The sequence below is a fragment of the Sceloporus occidentalis genome, unplaced genomic scaffold, assembly GCF_023333645.1.
Source record: "Sceloporus occidentalis isolate IW3139 unplaced genomic scaffold, rSceOcc1.0.p SCAF_117, whole genome shotgun sequence".
NCBI lineage: Eukaryota > Metazoa > Chordata > Lepidosauria > Squamata > Phrynosomatidae > Sceloporus > Sceloporus occidentalis.
In genome coordinates, this window is record NW_028317097.1 from 2070364 (window position 1) to 2085072 (window position 14709).

Here is a 14709-nt window from a genome sequence, read left to right on the forward strand (position 1 = left end):
TCTGGCCTGCCCTGCGCTCCTCCTTCCCTCCTTACTGGAGCAGACACCCCTCTGGTGGTCAGAGGCAGTGACTTGCTGCAGTACTGCTAACTCTGAACTAACATCCCCCTCATCTGCCAACCGGGCAAACTTGTTGGGGTGTGCTAGATCAGGACTAGCCTCCCTGGCGCTTTTCCCCCTACCCCGCCTTCTAACTGTAACCCAGCTAGCTGCCTGACTGTCCTGTACCTCCATCCCACTATCCTCCACCACCTCTACCTGCGAGAGAGCTTGCTCAGTGAGCAGCAGACTCCTCTCCAAGTTGTCAATAGATCTCAGTGTTGCCAGTTGCTCCTCCAGACTCAGGATTTGTGCTTCCAAATGAGCAACCCGCACACATCTCGCACAGCAATATGCACCCTCGAAGCGCTGCTCAAGGATTGCATACATTGAGCAAGATGTACACCTGACCGCATTGTCAAACATGGAGGACATCTTGGCAATGGGGATAGCTCCAATAACTGGCAAAAACAGACAGTAAGGCGCAAAATATATATAAATATATTATATGCAATCACAAGGATTTATACTTTACCCTCCTTCTTGCTTTTTAACTCCTTCTTGCTTTTAACTCCTTCTTTGCTTGTAACTCCTCACTTAGAGATGTCACTTAGGAGATTCGCCCCAGCTCAGGATTCGCTTGTGTGTCCAAGCTAAATGCAACTGCAAAAGCCAAGCAGAACTCACATTACAATTTATTTATTTAGTGTATGGAACCATAAAATGTAGGATCTGGAAAAAGTAATAGATCCTCTTTAAGCTGGAAGCTCTTGTTTATAATGTCTGTCCTGGAATGTGTACTTTTCTTCTTCTTTTTTTTTTTTTTACACTCAGCTGAGGGCACCCCACTTCACAAATTAACAGGTATTTTATAATTTGTCATCATTTTCAAATATTTGTAACTCGTGCTGCCCAACAAAGCGTTCCATCGATGGGTTGTCAAATTTTTTAGGTTTGCACATTTGTGATCGATCAAGTAAAGGAGGTGGGGTAGTGGGTTACTTCTGCTGCCGAGAAACCCTATCCTTAGCTTTACAGTGAAGGTGATTCCTGTGTTGAGCAAGGTACAGATGGGTCAGCCAAGGGGTGAATTCATTAAACGCACCTACTTTCTAAGGAAGCCGACACAGAACCGGTTTCGTGCCTCTGAGCTACTCCTGGTGCTGCCAGAGCATGGCTGGGTGTGTCAGGTTGGGGGATCCTATATTGGATGGCCTATAATCATCTCCATATAATTATTTCCTAGAAGCAATAATGGGGGTGGTCACATTACTTGATTTATGTAATATTTATGCTTGCGCTGCTGTTACAGTATGAAAACACGTGACAAAATCAGGCAATATGAAAGAGGCATGCCACAGTCAACATTGGATTTATCTCTAGTGCCAGGTTGCTTTTTTTTTTTTTAGTTACCTTATTTTGAATTTGCCAGCTGTGTCTAATTTAGACCTTTTTATTGGCATTAAAGACACACTCCAGCCATCACATGTAGCTTAATGTGTATGATAGCAGTGTGTGGTCCCTTTAAACTTACATGGCGTGCCATTTACATGGTGCATGAAGGGATTCTGGAGAACCTCCCCATGTGTATTTGTCCCTATCCCTTTACTTCACACAGTCAAGTTAGAAGTTAGAGTTAGAAGTGTCCCTGAGGTGCCCGCACCCAGAGGACAGGTTCAGAAAAGTAGCATGTGTGTGTGATTGTTTACCATGCTGCAGCTGAGCATCCAGACTCGCGCTCCTCCACCAGCTCCACTGTCACCATTACGCCGGCAAAAAATATTTTAACCTTTTAACGCCAAAGCAGCTTGTAACACAAGATGGTGACATTGACTTGTGTGCCATTGTAGTCTTTAATAGCTCTGACATATCATTTATTCAGTGTTCCCTCTAAGGCAGTGGTTCTCAACCTTCCTAATGCTGAGATCCTTTAATACAGTTCCTCATGTTGTGGTGACCCCAACCATAAAATTATGTAATTAGATACTGTGAAATATGTGTTTTCCGATGGTCTTAGGCGACCCCCAAAGGGGTCGCGACCCACAGATTGAGAACCGCTTCTCTAAGGTGTGATGCCATTAAGTGATGACTCTTTGAAATGGACACCTATTTATTTGGAGACCTCGTGGTATATGTTTTTCTTTGCATTTTAGCAGCATATTTCACACCTTACAGGGACACTGCCTACATTTGAACATTTTTTGCTGTAAAAGTTGCATCATATCATAGCCCAGCACCATTCCTCAGATAGCACCTGTACTGACAGCAATCGGGTGCTTTAAAACAGTATCCCATATTGTTGTAGAGTTTATGATTACATCCATTAATGCATAAACTAAAGCTTTTGAGAACATTCCAAGGAGCTCATGTACTACTCCTATTTTCATTGAGCCATGTAGGCTTATCCAAAGCATTTGTATAGCCCCCAGGAGATTTTAAAGGACATTTTTGATCAAACTACCTGCCTATGTTAGCGCAATTTGATTGTTTTGGAGATGCTTGGTAAAATTGTTAGGGAGCATACACGATATGGCTGAGTCAGCTTTATCTTCTGTCCCAAGTTCTCTCTCCTGCCCTACACAGGCTGCATTAAACGAACAACAATAATCCGCTGAAAAAATAGGTATAGATAATGGGGAGGGATGATTATACTGATCCTGAGATTTCTAATAAATATGTAGGGTTTTTTACATAGTAACATAGTAACATAGTTCATAAGGTTGAAAAAAGACCAAAGTCCATCAAGTTCAACCTATATACATATTGTGTCCTTACTGTGTTGATCCAGAGGAAGGCAAAAAACCCTTATGAAGCAGATGCCAATTGCCCCATACCAGGGGGAAAATTCCTTCCCGACTCCAAATATGGCAATCAGAATAAATCCCTGGATCAACGTTCTGTCCCTATTAATCTAATATCCATAACTTGTAATATTATTGCTTTCAAGAAACACGTCCAGGCTCCTTTTGAACTCTTTTATTGAGTTTACCATCACCACTTCCTCTGGCAGAGAGTTCCATAATCTCACCGCTCTTACTGTAAAGAACCCCCGTCTGTGCTGGTGTAGAAACCTTCTTTCCTCCAGCCGTAGAGGATGTCCCCTTGTTATAGATACAGTCCTGGGTATAAATAGGTCCTGGGAGTGATCTCTGTACTGTCCCCTTATATATTTATACATAGTTATTAAGTCCCCCCTAAGCCGTCTTTTTTCCAAACTAAATAACCCCAATTCTGATAATCTTTCTGGGTACTGTAGTCCTCCCATTCCCCTTATTACTCTGGTTGCCCGTCTTTGAACCCTCTCCAGCTCCACTATATCTTTCTTGTACACTGGTGCCCAGTACTGTACACAGTATTCCATGTGTGGTCTGACTAGTGACTTGTACAGGGGTAGAATTATTTCCTTGTCGTGGGCATCTATGCCCCTTTTGATGCACCCCATGATTTTATTTGCCTTAGCAGCAGCTGCCTGACACTGGTCGCTACAGGTAAATTTACTGTTAACTAAAACTCCTAAGTCCTTTTCCATGTCAGTCGTCCCCAGTGTTTTCCCATTTAATACATATTCCCAGCCTGGATTTTTCTTCCCCATGTGCATAACCTTACATTTATCTGTGTTGAACCTCATCTGCCACATCCCAGCCCAAGCCTCCAACCTATGCAGATCCATTTGTAATCGTGCGCTGTCCTCTATTGTGTTAACCACGTTACAGAGCTTAGTATCGTCTGCAAAGATTGATACTTTACTATGCAATCCCTCTACAAGGTCATTAATAAATATATTAAAAAGAATAGGACCCAAAACTGACCCCTGTGGTACCCCACTAGCAACAGTCACCCACTCAGAGTATGTACCATTAATAACCACCCTCTGTTTCCTATCACTGAGCCAGTTACTTACCCACATACACACATTCTCCCCCAGCCCAAGCATTCTCATTTTATGTACGAGCCTTTTATGTGGCACCGTATCAAATGCTTTGGAAAAATCAAGATATACGACATCCAGCGATTCACCCCGATCCAGTCTTGAGCTCACCTCCTCATAAAAGCTGATCAGGTTAGTTTGACAGGACCGATCCCTTGTAAACCCATGCTGATATGGAGTCATACACTTATTTTCATTGAGATACTCCAAAATAGCATCTCTTAGGAAACCCTCAAACAGTTTACACACAACAGAAGTTAAACTAACAGGCCTATAATTCCCCGGGTCACTTTTTGTCCCCTTTTTGAATATTGGCACAACATTTGCTATGCGCCAGTCCTGGGGAACAGACCCTGTCACTATAGAGTCCTTGAATATTAGAAATAGGGGTCTGTCTATTACATTACTTAACTCCCTTAGAACGCGGGGGTGAATGCCATCTGGACCTGGTGATTTGTCTATTTTGATTTTTTTTAGGCGGCACTGCACTTCTTCCTGGGTTAGACAGGCGACATGTACTGGGGCATTTATCTCATCCTGCTGTATATTACCTGGCATTTCATTTTCCTCTGTGAATACAGCAGAGAAGAATATATTTAATAGATTAGCTTTTTCCTGATCCCCGTCTATAACTTCTCCCTCATTACTTTTTAAGGGGCCAACGCTTTCATTGTTAACCTTTTTACTATTTATATAGTTAAAGAACATTTTGGGGTTTGTTTTACTCTCTTTGGCAATGAGTCTTTCTGTCTCCAATTTTGCTGCTTTTATCTGATTTTTACATATTTTATTTTTTTCCCGATAGCTTTTTAGTGCTTCCTCACTGCCTTCCTGTTTTAGTAGCTTAAATGCCTTTTTTTTGCCATTTATTACCCCCTTTACATTTTTATTTATCCACATTGGTTTTCTCTTGTTCCTGACTCTTTTATTCCCATACGGTATGTACCTTTCACAGTGAGAATTTAAGATATTCTTAAAAATCTCCCATTGAGCGTCTGTACTCTTGTTTTTGAGGACATTTTCCCAATTTACAGTGTTAAGGGCTTCTCTTAGTTGATCAAACTTTGCCCTCCTAAAGTGCATAGTTCTTGTGGCTCCTCTAAGAGTTCCCTTATTGAAGGACAAGTTATAATGCATCATATTGTGATCACTATTTCCTAGATGTCCCCTGACCTGCACATTAGTTACTCTGTCAGGTCTGTTGGTTAATATTAAGTCCAGTAGGGCGCCCCCTCTGGTCGGGTCCTGTACCATTTGGGACAGATAATTATCCTTACTTATAGTCAGAAACCGGTTTCCTTTATGAGATTCACAGGTCTCGGTTTCCCAGTTTATGTCGGGATAGTTAAAGTCCCCCATAATAACCACCTCATCGTGATTAGCTGCCTTGTTTATTTGCTTTAATAATTGATCTTCTGCTGCTTCCATTATATTTGGTGGCTTATAGCAAACCCCGATCAGTATTTTATTATTTTTCTTTCCATATATTTCTACCCATAATGACTCCACATTATCATTTCCCTCACATATATTCTCCCGCAGTGTGGCCTTTAGGCTGGACTTTACATAAAGGCAAACTCCTCCCCCTTTTCGTTTTTTCCGATCCTTCCTGAATAGACTATACCCCTGTATGTTAACCACCCAGTCATAGCTATCATCCAACCATGTCTCTGTTATACCCACTATGTCATAATTTTCTTCAGACATTATTAACTCCAGTTCGTCAGTTTTATTGGTCAGACTTCTGGCATTAGTAAGCATACAATTTAGAGGTGTATGGTTTTTTTTCCCTATGAAGCCTATCCCTATTAACTATTCTAACCCCTCCCTCTGCTCCACCCCCAGGTACATTTATAAGCCCCAGCTCTCTATCTACACTATCTTCCCCTTCTATATTGTAGTTTCCCTCCCCCCCTTTCCCTAGTTTAAACACTCCTCCACCCTTCTGACCATCTTCTCCCCAAGCACAGCTGCACCCTCCCCATTGAGGTGCAGCCCGTCCCTACCGTAGAGCCTGTATCCGACAGAGAAGTCGGCCCAGTTCTCCATGAACCCAAACCCCTCCTTCCTACACCAGCTTCTGAGCCACTTGTTTAGCTCCCTAATCTCCCGCTGCCTCTCTGGTGTGGCACGTGGTACAGGTAATATTTCAGAAAATACTACCTTGGAGGTCCTTGCCTTAAGCTTGCTACCTAAGTCCCTGAAATAATTTTTAAGGACACTCCGCCTCCCTCTCACTTTGTCATTGGTGCCAATGTGCACCATGACTGCTGGGTCTTCTCCAGCCCCTCCCAGTAATCTGTCAACCCGATCCGCGATGTGCCGAACTCGAGCGCCAGGCAGACAACACACTGTTCGGCGATCCCGGTCTTTGTGACAGATCGCCCTGTCTGTCCCCCTAATAATTGAGTCCCCCACTACCAGCACCTGTCTGGCCTGCCCTGCGCTCCTCCTTCCCTCCTTACTGGAGCAGACACCCCTCTGGTGGTCAGAGGCAGTGACTTGCTGCAGTACTGCTAACTCTGAACTAACATCCCCCTCATCTGCCAACCGGGCAAACTTGTTGGGGTGTGCTAGATCAGGACTAGCCTCCCTGGCGCTTTTCCCCCTACCCCGCCTTCTAACTGTAACCCAGCTAGCTGCCTGACTGTCCTGTACCTCCATCCCACTATCCTCCACCACCTCTACCTGCGAGAGAGCTTGCTCAGTGAGCAGCAGACTCCTCTCCAAGTTGTCAATAGATCTCAGTGTTGCCAGTTGCTCCTCCAGACTCAGGATTTGTGCTTCCAAATGAGCAACCCGCACACATCTCGCACAGCAATATGCACCCTCGAAGCGCTGCTCAAGGATTGCATACATTGAGCAAGATGTACACCTGACCGCATTGTCAAACATGGAGGACATCTTGGCAATGGGGATAGCTCCAATAACTGGCAAAAACAGACAGTAAGGCGCAAAATATATATAAATATATTATATGCAATCACAAGGATTTATACTTTACCCTCCTTCTTGCTTTTTAACTCCTTCTTGCTTTTAACTCCTTCTTTGCTTGTAACTCCTCACTTAGAGATGTCACTTAGGAGATTCGCCCCAGCTCAGGATTCGCTTGTGTGTCCAAGCTAAATGCAACTGCAAAAGCCAAGCAGAACTCACATTACAATTTATTTATTTAGTGTATGGAACCATAAAATGTAGGATCTGGAAAAAGTAATAGATCCTCTTTAAGCTGGAAGCTCTTGTTTATAATGTCTGTCCTGGAATGTGTACTTTTCTTCTTCTTTTTTTTTTTTTTACACTCAGCTGAGGGCACCCCACTTCACAAATTAACAGGTATTTTATAATTTGTCATCATTTTCAAATATTTGTAACTCGTGCTGCCCAACAAAGCGTTCCATCGATGGGTTGTCAAATTTTTTAGGTTTGCACATTTGTGATCGATCAAGTAAAGGAGGTGGGGTAGTGGGTTACTTCTGCTGCCGAGAAACCCTATCCTTAGCTTTACAGTGAAGGTGATTCCTGTGTTGAGCAAGGTACAGATGGGTCAGCCAAGGGGTGAATTCATTAAACGCACCTACTTTCTAAGGAAGCCGACACAGAACCGGTTTCGTGCCTCTGAGCTACTCCTGGTGCTGCCAGAGCATGGCTGGGTGTGTCAGGTTGGGGGATCCTATATTGGATGGCCTATAATCATCTCCATATAATTATTTCCTAGAAGCAATAATGGGGGTGGTCACATTACTTGATTTATGTAATATTTATGCTTGCGCTGCTGTTACAGTATGAAAACACGTGACAAAATCAGGCAATATGAAAGAGGCATGCCACAGTCAACATTGGATTTATCTCTAGTGCCAGGTTGCTTTTTTTTTTTTTAGTTACCTTATTTTGAATTTGCCAGCTGTGTCTAATTTAGACCTTTTTATTGGCATTAAAGACACACTCCAGCCATCACATGTAGCTTAATGTGTATGATAGCAGTGTGTGGTCCCTTTAAACTTACATGGCGTGCCATTTACATGGTGCATGAAGGGATTCTGGAGAACCTCCCCATGTGTATTTGTCCCTATCCCTTTACTTCACACAGTCAATTAGTGGCAAGAATTGTTGAATCACAAAGAAAAGGGCAGTATTCCAGTTTCAGTTTCCTTTCCCTAGAAGGACTTCTGACATTAGCATATGCAGACGTGATTCACAAGTTTGTATATCAACTTGTATTTCTAATTGCTTGTAACTTATGTAAAAATCAGACAAGGTGGGTAAAATAAGTCCATTTGAAGTTTAAAGTCATGTGGGTTGACTCTGCTAATAAAAAGCTCCTTTTTAGAATAATATATTTCTCACTTTCCCTTTATGTTATTGGAATATGTTGAGATTTAATAGCACAGCTTTCATGATCCACCAGCATCTGACCGTTTGTATAACCATGCATACCCAAGTGTCAAGGCTTTTGCAGGATAGCCCCAGTTTCCATCACTTTGTCCTGGGTAGCTGTGGGCAGTACCGGTCATGATCCAGTTGGAGAGATCTGTGCTGTTCAGTAAGGTGTAGAAGAGGACAGGTGGCTGCATATTTTGCCCTATCTGGTGCCTTTGACCCCACCCCAACCACCTGTTAGTTATACACCTAGACACAGGTATCCCAATTGGACACCTGAAAGTAAAGGAGAATGTTGGGTATCACCACCATCATGTACTGCTAATAACTCCTCTTTCCAATCATATAGTTCTTGTGAGAGATTTCTTTTTGACAGTGGCTCTGTCAGACTTAGATTTCATGAACATCATGCCAATTTAGTTAGAGAAAAGTGTGCAGTGGTTTTACACTGATACGCAGAAATCCAAAGTTAGTTTGAAGAAATATCAATTTGTTGAATGGATTTTAACCAGTGATCTAAAGTTAGTGCTAGCTTTGTGAGTTAACCTGTGTGATCTTTGATGTTGATAGAATATGAGTTAAAATCCCTTCTAAACAAAAAATGGTATTTACAGAGTCCTAAACCAATGTAAGTAGTATGTCCATGAGCAAGGAGGTCCACATCTGGACTCTGGACTAGTGTCCCTCTTGCACACCAAGTCCATTAGGTTAGACCTCCATGGAGTATGGTTGTGTAGCATCATAATTATCTTAATGTCCATATTTTACCCTCACACAATTCCTAGCTCTAAACTATCATAAATACTTCTGATCCTTAAATATGTATCTGCTGTCGCCTCTCTTTAAATCAAGTTTTTTGTTCCCTCTGGGATAATAATTAATAATGAGACCCCAGGGACCCCCTTGACATTACTATTGGTATAAGTTGGGATACCATGCTGGTGTTGTTCCTGCTTATGTCACCTTGGGCGCTCTCTTACCTACAAGTTGTTTTCACAAGTTTAATTTATAGCCTGTCCTACATAGGAATTGGATGTTGCTAGAAAAATGTGTATTTGCTTTGCTTTCTATTTGTCTTCTTTCATGAGTAGTTACCTACAATACTCAATGGCTTCTTTAGAAGGCTCAAATATTTATTTTATTCTTGTTACACCTGGAGGGTAGTGAAAGGTGTAGGAAAATTGATTTTTATCCATATTCTCCCATGTGTACACATGCATCACTACACATTTACACAAACTCATACGCAATAGTAAAAACATATTCTCATGGTGATATAGGCTCTTCATATTCTAAGGTTGATCCCAGACAGACTTCAGTGTTCATTTTTATAGCAGCAATTATATCTGCACAATTAGCACCACGGATCAGCTTAACTTGTCAATCCACCAGTGCCTTAATTGTTAATCATAGGCTTCTCATGTGTAAGCGGTACAATGCTCTACAAGAACAAGCACACTGTGATGCAAGGAGAATAGTGACTCCCAGAATAATATTATGTTTAAAGTCACCTCCCCTGTGCCATCATAATCCTAACCGTACCTTTGAATGAACTGTGAATTAGTTAATATCACTTAATAAACCTGTATACGGGTTTACAGATGGAAGAAAACGGTACATATGCGTAAGATGGCCTGCAAATGTGTATAGAAGTAATTACCTTAACTTACTGTTTTGAAGATTTGGTTCTGGGAGTCTTAGAGGCAATGAGGAGAATGGAGGCAAGTTCAGGGCAGAGAAGAAGACTTCTCATCTTATGAAGGTGTTAGGCGCGCCAGATGGGAGAGGAAGGGTTGGTGCTAATAAAAAGAAAGAGGCGGGTAGTCGATGGACCCAAGCACCATACCTCCACCCTCAGATGGATAAGCTGCCCTATAGGAGTTTAATCAGCTGTGATTCCCAGAGAGCTCAAAGATGTCCCAGCAGCCCCTGAACTGAATTCACCTTTAAACAAAATATGTAAAAAAACAGCTACAGTCTTCAAAAAATAAGTTCATATGGTATAATCTGTGTCTGTGACAGATTCTTATTAAAGCCTACTGTGCCCCCCCCATGTACATTTGCTAGCATTATGATTCCAGTGGGAACATTGACGATGTAGATACATATTATCTTCTCAATGACCGTCCACATCAATGATGACAGGCTTCACAGAATGAAGTTGGAGCAGCTATAGCTTTATTTGTATCTCGTAACAGAAACTTCTACAGTGTGTTCTGTAACTTCATTCTGATGATTGGAAGTGCTACCGACACAGATAGAGGGGAAACAAAAACTGGAGCGAACTTTATTTAGCAAAGGAGTTTGAATGGATATAGACCTACCTAGGATTCCATAGCAGGGAAAACCTCTGGTGCTCCTGAACCGTTTCCTCCAGATCAACACTTTCTGCCGATAAAACTCTGTCACTGCTTAATCCTTGCCTGTCAATATTTTTATTCTCAAGCTGATTGTATTTTCCTGTCTATTAGCCTCTAACCCCTCTGCTTGAAACCCGTTTGATTAAATCTATGTTCGTGTCTATACAGTAACGCATGCTAATTGGAATCCGACTCCCAGCTTACAGTCTTGGCAGCCCGATTCCTAAGTGTTTATTTATTTAAACCTTTAGAGCTCAAGCATTGCTAGATCTGGCCTCAGTGCTCTGCTCTTCACTGTGGTCTTCGGTTCTGTCCATTTCACCTTAATATAAACATACCTTACCTACATTTAAATACTGTATTACCATGGCATGCTTTTTTGGAAGAAAAATAGCTCACACAAATCCATACATTGTCTACCCCAGATGCAGCCAAATAGCTATATGTATCCACAATAGACAGGGGAAGTTTAACAACAGTTGGGAAAACAGTCAAACGTGACTTTAGATATCAGACATTTGTTTATGACCAAAGACCACTTTCCAGACCTTGCACCAGAATTACTTTTTAAGCTGTTAAAGAATGTTAAGCTGTTCCTTTAAAGGTGGAAATAAGTCTCATAGACGCAGGAAGAGACATTTGCTAAGACATTGCTCAAAGAGCAGCAGGAGAGGCAGATAGTAATGAGATGGCTCTGATGTTTCTTATCAGCAGATGAGTGCAAGATGTTGTGAAACAAAAGAAAAATGTAGAAGTGGTCTTAGAAGTAGCAGAAATGTTGCTTCCCTCTCTGATACCAATCAACAGCAAACACAATAGCAACCGTGATGGCTATATCTACTTAGTAGAGGAAAGCCTGGAAAAACACCTACAAGAATATGCTAAAAGGCAGTGGGCCCAACCATGAAGTCTTTTTAGTTTAACTTTAATGCATTCCGTTTCTGTGGTCTAAGAAGGATACTCCACCCAATAAACACAGATCATATCTTATCAATATCCAAATGAAATGAGATGTTTTACGCAAACTAGATGTTTTGCCCCTGGGAAACACTCCAGTGTTTTACCATCTGGGAATTGTGATTAGTCGGGAATCATGATTTGGTCAGGTATAGCTGTTATGGTTTCACAACACCATTATTTATACCATACAACCCCCGGGTTACTGACAGGTGTGAACTAAATCACTTTGTCCATATATTGTTTTGTTTGGTTTTTACGTTTGCATAAAGCTAGAGAAGAAATATGACACCTGTCGTCCAACACATTTGTAAAGTGGTCCCAGGGCACAGGTTTGACAACCACTTTTCTAATCCAGATTAACCACCAACCCACCAACAACTTTTGATTTCCCTGCTGCCTCTCTCAACAGCCCCCTTTCATCTCTTTACATATATACTTATTTTAAAGTCTAATATCACAAGTGAATAGGGGCAGACACTTTAAGTCAGGTAGCCACCAAATAAATTGTGAACTGAAGCCAGCAGGACCTTTGCTGTGGCAGATCGGTTGTGTATGGGGCACTGTTGGCTAGCAGCCCACCAATCAAGCCCCTGCTGTGCCAGGTGGCCCTTCAAGGCCTGCAAGCAAGTTCTCAAAAGCACATCATCCTTGCTAGGAAGTTTATATAAAAATATCATAAAGCTGGATTGTAAACTCTTGCACAGGGTATTTGTACGTTAAATGTTGACCCGTATGTGTACTCCTTAGCCACACGTATTTGAATAATACATCGCTACAGGATATGTTAATGCTTCATAAATAAAGGTTAGTGAAAGTAACAGTAATATAGTGTATACTCATTCTAGACTGCTACAGTACTTATTATTACTTATTAGTACTGCTTATTTACTTTTAATCCATTAATCCATTAAAAGCTATAACTTTTTATAAAGTAGCCAAACTGCTAAAAGCTTTTAAGAGTCACCCATTCCCAGTAGCACCTCAAATCCCCTTCCTTGAGTGTGTTTGGTTAGGACATCCAGCGTAGCTGCCTGGAGTGAATACCGAATACAAGCGGATTATGTATATGAGAGAGGAGATCCCTCTTGCACCAGGTATCCTCAATGGAGACGTGCTGTTCGCCGTCCAATCCCTGCGGGAGAGGATACAGGCGCACAACAAGCACTGACAGCAGGATCTAAAAGTGGAAGGATGGAGATGTGCTCATCGGGAGATCAGGGCTGTGTGAGGTCACACTCTTGCTGGGCTTGCAGAGACTCTGCTGCTTTATTCGTGGGCTTCGGCAGACGTACCCTCAAAGAACAGGGTAACCCGTTTGTGTTGAGCTGCTTTCTCTTCCAGGAGGAAATCCAGAACAATGAAACCGTGGGGTGACAAGTTAAAAGGTAGATTCTGCCAGCCTTTGCTGCTAATACTCTGCCGTCAACTCCACTTGTAAATCTAGATCTTTTCTAGAAGAATCTAGAATTACGGCTTCCCCCGCTTGTCACCTGACTTCTGTGTTTTGGTTAGAATGCATGAAATGCTTATAGTTGTAGGGGTTTTCCTCCCAGTAGTTACTGAAATCCCCCCCACCGTATTTGACATATATTTGCATCATCAACTTCCTAATTCCCTATTTGTAATACAGACAAACAAACTTTGGCAATTCTGCCACTTTCAGCTGAAATAACATGCTTATTTTCTTCTAAGACCCACATGTTGGCTTCCTTGTCTGTGGGAAGGATGATGCCTTGAAGAAGCTCCTAAAACACAAGAAAGTGGCTGTTCTAAAACACCATTCTTCTAGAATAGAATATATATAATGTTGTGTGTTTAATATGTAAAGTAATTCTGATCTTGTACTGCAGCTGATACTGAGAATCTCTTGCTGGGTGGTCATTGGAGTTGAAGTTCCAACAACAGGAACATGTATATAGTCACGACTGGCCATGTTTTATTACTTATTATTATTATTATTAGATAGTGTTCCTATAAAATTCTCTTACAATGGTATCCTTAGTTACTCTTCTCATGAAATAGTTTCTTGCACCTACTTACAAGGCTGTAGTATTGTGTATTGTATTGTTATAATTTGCTTGACACACTGAGCCACACACACATCACTATATTCATATACAATTTTATGGACTTATAAAATCTGTATGATTTACTTAACTGTATTGGTGCAACTTCATTGTAACATCTTCATGTGTCTACAGTACTTGACTTCTTAATGCTGCATGTGAAATCTGAATAGTCTTTTTGTCTAGTCGTTGTATCGAATACCTAAACCAGACTAGACAAAGTATGAAAAGTGAAGCCAATAAGACTTTTACTGGGTAGTATGGGGTAGGCATTGTGTAGAGTGCTTAAGTGTGGCATACAATTTCCCACCGAGTCCTTATAATATATATATTATTACAGAAGGCGTTACAATGAATTATTGTTTATGTCGGATTCTCCTTTGATCTTTCAGCAAACTCAGTGAAGATGGAGATGCAGAGTGACGAGGAGAGTGATAGGAAGCCCCTTCGAAGAGACACCCCATTAAGGGTGCAAGAGGACGAGAGTGGCTTAGACGAGTCCCTGGCCGAAACCAATGGGATCTCCGACACGCGTACCAACCAGGAGCTGTCCCTTGATGGAGGCATACGGCTTCCGAATGGTAAACTGAAATGTGACGTCTGTGGCATGGTTTGCATTGGCCCCAATGTGCTAATGGTCCATAAGAGGAGTCACACGGGTAAGCAGCCAGAAGCCGAACTGCCTGTAGCCTCTGATGTTAATATTACCTGATACTATTGCCTCTTTTCACTCCCTTTAAAGGCAGATTGCGTCCTGAGTACCATATGGTTCAAAACGCATACTTTTGGGTACAGGAATTTGCCATATGATTTATGTTAGTAAGAGATTTCCTTGAGTCCCAATTAAACCCCAGATTTCAACTCGTTGTGAAAATGCACATACTTCAGTGTGGTGAAGAAAGATGTGGCTTCACCGACATTAGTGTGTGCACTAATTGTGAAGCATTCTGCAGCTAGTACACTGCTGACAATGTACTTC

At 41.7% G+C, this 14709-nt stretch overlaps 1 protein-coding gene across 1 annotated transcript in view; it reads left to right on the forward strand.

Moving 5' to 3' along the window:
• Positions 1-14709, forward strand: part of LOC149282404 (zinc finger protein Helios-like) — a 44479-nt gene that overhangs the window by 18206 nt on the left and 11564 nt on the right. The window contains exon 3 of the mRNA XM_089498236.1: positions 14123-14389. Coding sequence (XP_089354362.1) covers positions 14123-14389 — 267 coding nt within the window. The remainder of the gene's footprint in view (positions 1-14122; positions 14390-14709) is intronic.